The 6,313-nt window shown below is 34.1% G+C and overlaps 1 protein-coding gene across 3 annotated transcripts; it reads right to left on the reverse strand.

Moving 5' to 3' along the window:
* Positions 1-1,917: 1,917 nt before the first annotated feature.
* Positions 1,918-6,011, reverse strand: LOC113749561 (EEF1A lysine methyltransferase 4-like). 3 transcript variants are annotated; one of them, XM_027293343.1, is made up of 7 exons: positions 5,900-6,011; positions 5,715-5,783; positions 5,578-5,597; positions 5,428-5,480; positions 5,296-5,326; positions 5,122-5,203; positions 1,918-2,465 (listed from the first exon to the last, which is right to left on the reverse strand). In XM_027293343.1, exons 1-7 carry the CDS (start codon positions 6,009-6,011, stop codon positions 2,266-2,268), a joined length of 567 nt encoding a protein of 188 aa, XP_027149144.1. In that variant the 3' UTR covers positions 1,918-2,265. The 3 variants fall into 3 exon arrangements, with proteins under 3 accessions (XP_027149144.1, XP_027149143.1, XP_027149145.1); XM_027293342.1 differs by having other exon boundaries at positions 5,275-5,326; positions 5,900-6,007; XM_027293344.1 differs by lacking the exon at positions 5,296-5,326 and having other exon boundaries at positions 5,436-5,480; positions 5,900-6,007.
* Positions 6,012-6,313: the final 302 nt, after the last annotated feature.

Genomic DNA, 6,313 nt, shown 5'->3' on the forward strand with positions numbered 1-6,313 from the left:
TAAAAGATAAGATTTGTCTATGAATTACTTATTTGCTTTTTAACAGATAAAAACAAAAATTGATGAATAGTACTTAATTAATAGCAGTACCTACATAATTTAAAATGCACCATAGAAATGCTATGCTACTACTAAAAGAAAATGAATAACTATAGAAGAAATCAGTGGTGGAGCTAGAAAAAAAAATTTCAGTGAGGGCAGAATTAGCATAGAGCTTTGCACATAACATTGGGCAATAACAATATAAACATGGTAAGTAATATGAAATAGTGGCATACATATTTAATCAAAAAGATAAGGGAATGTCACTAATATTCTACGACTCATTATAGTATAAATTTTTTGTGTACGGGAATCTTCACAAGTAAATTTAATATCTTCAACTATCGAGTTTGTGCATACATATATTCATCATTAGAGTGATATATTGTGTCTGTCGTTATTAAACATTGTTATCAAACATATATATTGAATTAGAAACAAATTTTTTGACAAATCAACACTTAGAATCTATATTTTTCTTTTGTCAGTAGGGACAAATTGACAAATTAGATAGGGGAAAATTATATTTTTCTAAATTTTATATACCTAAAATGAAAATTTTCTTTGGTCAGTGGGGGCAGTGTAGATAGGGGAAAATTATATTTTTCTAAATATTATATGCCTAAAAATGATAATTTTCTTTGGTCAGTGGGGGCAGTGGGGCCAAATGCCCCTAATGATGGAAAGAGTAGATTTATCACTGCAAGAAATGAGCATTATTAAACTCTGAATTAAAAATTATTTTCTGAAATAAAAAAATATGTATAGAATCAGCTATCTAAATAATTATATGATGTTTTAATTGGTCGGTGAAGCTACTACCTCATTTAGCATATGACCAAAGTAAAATTTTGTAATTTCTGCCCAATACCAACCTTGACAACAATAATGCTAAGAATGATATGCAAAAATTACACCTAAACAATGTTTTCAAAACTAGATTGGACCAATTAGTTCAACTAGTTGAACCATTGAGTAGTCATATGGTGTGGAGTCAGACTCTATATTAAACCTAAAAAGTTAATTGAACCAGTCAAAAACTAGTTGATGCAGTCAAAACAGTAAAAATGGGATGATTATATCGATTTGCACTAATTTTTTTTATTTTAGTATTATCCAAATTATATAAAATAAAACAAATAATAAGTTTAACCCATTATTGAAAACATTGTCTACAACCAAACATCAATGCTGTCTATTTGGTGATGGTGCTGTCTATTTGGTGATGGTAGGGGAGGATTGGGAACGGTGCTCTCTATTCGGTGGTGGTGGTGGTGTAAGTGGGAATGGTCGAGAAAGATTGGGAGTGAAGGAGGGAAATGGCGCAAAGGTAAAGGGTGCATAGGTCAGTTTGTTAAATTAGAGTTTGAATAGAGCAAAACTGAAGAAAAGATAGATTAAGTAAGGTGCCAGTGATTGTTCGTGACTTTCTCCTACCAAAATTTGACCGAAGATGGTAGATTAAGTGAGTTATCAGTAATCATTTGCTAGTTTCAAAATGGTAGATTAAAATTTGACCGGAAAGATGACCACAAATAAAAAATGAGCATTTAAATCTCTTAAAGAATAAAATGGCTCATTTTCATTGTGAACGATTAAAATTTAACATAAAAAATTCAATTTTCCCACGTCTAAAACTTAATCATGTTAAATATATATTAATGACAAATAAACTCATAAAACTGCTTAATCATGTTATAACTGCTCGTGCATTTTTTATTCTCAGTTTTGGTGGAGATAAAAAAAGCTTTATATATCTGTGTCGTTTTTTCAATGCAATTCTTATAAGAGGGATTTCCCCAAATTTGGGCCGAGCCCTAATTCCGCATTGGAGGCAGGGTTTTAACCTTGCTACTTGCTGCTTGCTATTTGCCCTGAAGAAAAAAGGAAGGAAAAACTTTATTACGTTTTACTGTGGAAAAGAATATCCTTGTTTTCAAGTACAGAACAAGGGCCCTGAGAGGCAAGAATATCCCAGCTAGTAATTTCTAGTGAGGGATCAATTATTAATTTTTTACCCCATTCTACATCACTGCTAGAAAAATTATCCCAAACAGAATAACCTCCTCAACCCAGAATGCAGGACTATTCCATCACAGGAATGCCCCTATGAGGAGGGAGCTGGTAGCTAGCTGAAAGTTTTACAAGCTTCTATAATCACAATGAAACTACAGCCAACCTCAGAGCTTAGAGATGAATAACATCCTAAGCTCCAAGTTCACCCTATAGTGACAAAGAATAGGGAGACTTGTTGCTTAAATCAATTGGTTCGCCAGTCTTTTTACAAATGTATATAAAATGAGAATCTGGATCTTCTAAAACATAATCTGCAGGAAGTTGTCCCTTTTCAGTGATAGGAACAGGTTCCAAGAATGATTTTGCTGAAGAGGCGGAATCGGCTGGCTTTTGAAATCCAGGTCTAGCTGCAAAATGAAGAACATTTAACATGACTAATTCATATAAATCTCCTGACAACAAACAATAGGCTTCCCCAAGTAAAACGTCACAAAGGTCACAAAATTGTCAAAAGCATATTCATTTTGAGTTTTACATCCAGTATTTTAGGAGGACAAAACAATCAAGAGGCGAAATTTGTGATTTGGAAAACAATAGGTTCCCTTCATCTGTTTTGCAAGTAAATTAGAATGGACTACTGTTTTTTCTCCTCAAATATAGAAAAGGAAGCAACATTTTGCTCAAGAAGTTTCACAATGCAGTTCCTAATGTTTGATAGTTTGCTGTCCACCTTGTTTCAAAGTCATACAAGTATAAATCTCAACTTATTCAAGAATATAGCTCTAATGAATTTTCATCAAGAGACAAATTACAAAAAAACAACCAGGCATTCCACATTCATCAATATACTTGATGCTGTCATACTGGCAAGCAAATGTCAATTTCACACCAAGATGGCCAATAAAGAGTATCAGAAATAAAACCGAAAGAACAATTTTCAACCCAAGCAAAGATTAATTGAACAAATTATATTAGACCCCTCGAAATAAAGTCTCTGGCACATTACCACTTCAAGTACATTTGATCCCATTAAACACCTTTCCATTTCTTGTCATAAAAGAGTCTCAGAACATTCTCTTTTTTTTTTCATTTTTAAATTAGAGAAGAACATGAACTAAGATGGCATAAACAGCCCCGTCCCCATTGTGATCACTACATACTCCAAAAGATTCTCTCTCTCTCTCTCTCATGGTAAAAACGAAGAAGCAAGCCTGCAGGCAAAAAGCAAATATTGCTGCTCCACTAAAAAAGCTGCACTGTCAACATCACCAAATTTGACCATATAATGGCTCATCAAGTCTTGTGGTACTGGCAGTCCTATTTTTCATCTTGGCACTCGACTATACAGTCTTTCTTTCCCTGAACCAACATGTCCTTGTTTATTTTCTGACTTTCCCATTGTGGTTTCTATTGCAAGGTCAAATAACAGTCACAAACTACTCCTCCTGACTTTTTCTATCCAAGCCCACATAATAAACCAGCAGTTGTTACTTTTCCTATCCCATCTTTCCTCTTCCAAGCCACACGCAACCCAATAACAAGACCACAGGCATCAAGCATAATGAACAAATCTCTGATGGCAATAGTGGTCAAAAGAACACATAGCCACATAGTGAAGTACAGAAATCAGAAAACATGCTTTATAGCCTAGAGACTGTTCTGTGCAAATTCCACCCTTGTTAGAAACTTTTACTGAGGTACTTTTAAGTTTTCTAGCATCATGATCTTAATTTAATTCTTACTATTTAAATTTTCATCAACTTACGGCAATCTTTTCTTTAGATCAGCTCCTAGTGGGGCTTTCTAAATCTGGTTGGAGGACTGTGTCTAAGGGACAGGGTATACTTTAGTATGAATGGTCATGCTGCAAGAAATAAAGAGAATAACAGGTTGACTAACTGGAGAATAGTATCCAGCAAACAAAAAAATTCCACATTCCTAGTCATCCTGGGTGCTTTGGCCATTTGACCAGAGATGCAAGCCGTAAACTACATGTATATGTACCAGAGATGTAAGCCGTAAAATACATGTATATGTAGTAACAATGACAGAGTTAAAGTTGATTTCCTAAAGAGCAAACCATCCGCATAGCCACTGAACTTCTTGAATAGTTAAAATTTCACCACTCAACTATTAATTGTATGTTTTTACCCACTGAACTATCAAAAGTGTAAATTTTAGGCTATTTCATCTTGTTCCACCGTTAACTCCACCAAATCTAAAGGTCCGCATGATTCACGAGACATACCATTAATAGCTCGATCTGGTAGATTTAACAGTGAAATCAGATGGAATAGTCCAAAATTTACACTTTTGATAATTCAATGGGTAAAAACATATTATTAATAGTTGAGTGGCCAAAACTCGACTATTCGGAAAGTTTAGCAGCTACCCGGATAATTTGTCTTCCCTAAACTGTAATGGCAATAGAACATATATCACAATAACAGGAATAGGCATGCCGTTCCTCAACATTAATGAGATGGAATAATGATTAACAAATTGATTATGTGACTAAAGTGTAAGTAAATAAGAATAAGAAAATGCTACCACTGCTTGTTCACCTATTTTTTATCGACACCCCACGTCCATGATTTGTCATAAAGAAATCTCACAATATACTATCACACTGTTTAGCCATACTGAATTAGAAAATTAATTAGCGACAGACAACTATTAACTAGATTGATATCCAAATGTGTTGGAAGGGACATGGAAAAGCAAATTTGTTATCCAAACATAATTTCAAATTCATTTTCTTGAGAGATTAACACGGTCACCATTTTTAGCTTTAAAAAACAATCTCAGCATGTCACTCTAGGAAAATGAATCTGAATGCATCCCATGCAGCTTCTAAATTCAATGCATACCAGGAGTAGTAATCAAAGATCAGTATGTCCCAATATCCCTTGAGGTATGTTGGAGTCAAAGTTCACATGAAGATATAGCGAACATTAAAATACTATTGTCCCATAAATACTCAAACTATGACATATAAGTAGACTAGAACATAAAAGTAAAAGAGAATAAACAGGTTTTCATATCAAGGAAAAATCCACTTACGTATAATGTATAGTTCTATCTTCCAACTGTACACTGATCGATTTAGATGAGGAATTCTTACAGTAGGGTCACCATAAGTAATCTGCAATTGGCAAGTAATTACAAACTCCACAAGTTTACGTCTAATTTATGATTCAGAAGAAGAAAACCTACAGACATTAGGGTTAACATTACCAACAGATAGACTCCTCCGGGTTTAAGAAGCCTGAAACAGAGAAAAATCAATACACTTAGGTCAGAAGAATGAGAACTGAAAATCACATCAAGGAGGTACAAATACTTCAAAAAATAAACAAATCCAACAACCTGCTCACCTCCCCCAGCATATTAACAGCACTGATTGGAGCATTGTTCCCACACTATGAAATGCAAGCATTAAACAATTTAAAGTTAGACAACCCCAAGACTAACGAGGACTAAGCAGATGCCAAGGGGAAAAGTAGAAACATAACTTACCATTAATGAATCCAGAGTTCCTATGTGGATCAGCAAGACCAGAAATGCCAAATTGAGAGATATATCAGAGAATTAACATTCTGTAACTCAATCTTCAAGAAGTATTAAAACTTCACCGCTTACTATGGACATCTTACCTTTATCAATCACACTATGGAATGAGTCATCGGGAAAAAAGCTCATGTCCCTAACATCCATTTTCATGTCTATAGAGTTTCATAAGGAAATTTTACTGGCTAGATACGTTCTTTCAATCAAGTAGAAAAAGTATAAATGATAAAACTCAGCAACAGTATAATAAACTATTCCTTAGCCTGGATACATTTCATTTGCGGAACCTGTTCATATTTCCTTCTCATCATGTCAATAGCCACTGATGATATGTCGATGTTCATTATATCTTCATAGCCATCCTTCACCATATCCTCTGACATAACTGCAAAACAAGTTCTTTTATGGTCAGCATTTTAATTACCATTGACAAGTCAACATCTACATTATGGAACAAGTACAAACATGAATTACGAAGAAAGATAACCATCAAACTCATAAAATAAGATACCCAAATAAGGAGCCTGAATTTGACAACTCAAATTGTGATTTTAACGCTCGATTCTTTGGTTTGGCCATTATTGGACACCATCACAAACTTATGCATTTGAAATTGTGTATTTTGAAGAAAATAGATGAAATAAATATAATGGTAACTACAGCTTCAACAACTCGGCTTTGGCAA

This window comes from Coffea eugenioides, chromosome 10 (genome assembly GCF_003713205.1).
Source record: "Coffea eugenioides isolate CCC68of chromosome 10, Ceug_1.0, whole genome shotgun sequence".
In the NCBI taxonomy this organism is placed as follows: Eukaryota; Viridiplantae; Streptophyta; class Magnoliopsida; order Gentianales; family Rubiaceae; genus Coffea; species Coffea eugenioides.

Excerpts from the sequence above, each read along its gene's own strand:
- LOC113749561 (XM_027293342.1), bottom strand. The coding sequence starts at position 5,999 with ATGGTGAAGGATGGCTATGAAGATATAATGAACATCGACATATCATCA. Across the intron at positions 5,598-5,714 it reads CCATAGTGTGATTGATAAAG|GAACTCTGGATTCATTAATG; the intron begins GTAAGATGTCCA and ends TGATCCACATAG. Across the intron at positions 5,327-5,427 it reads ATGCTGGGGGAGGTGAGCAG|GCTTCTTAAACCCGGAGGAG; the intron begins GTTGTTGGATTT and ends TCTCTGTTTCAG.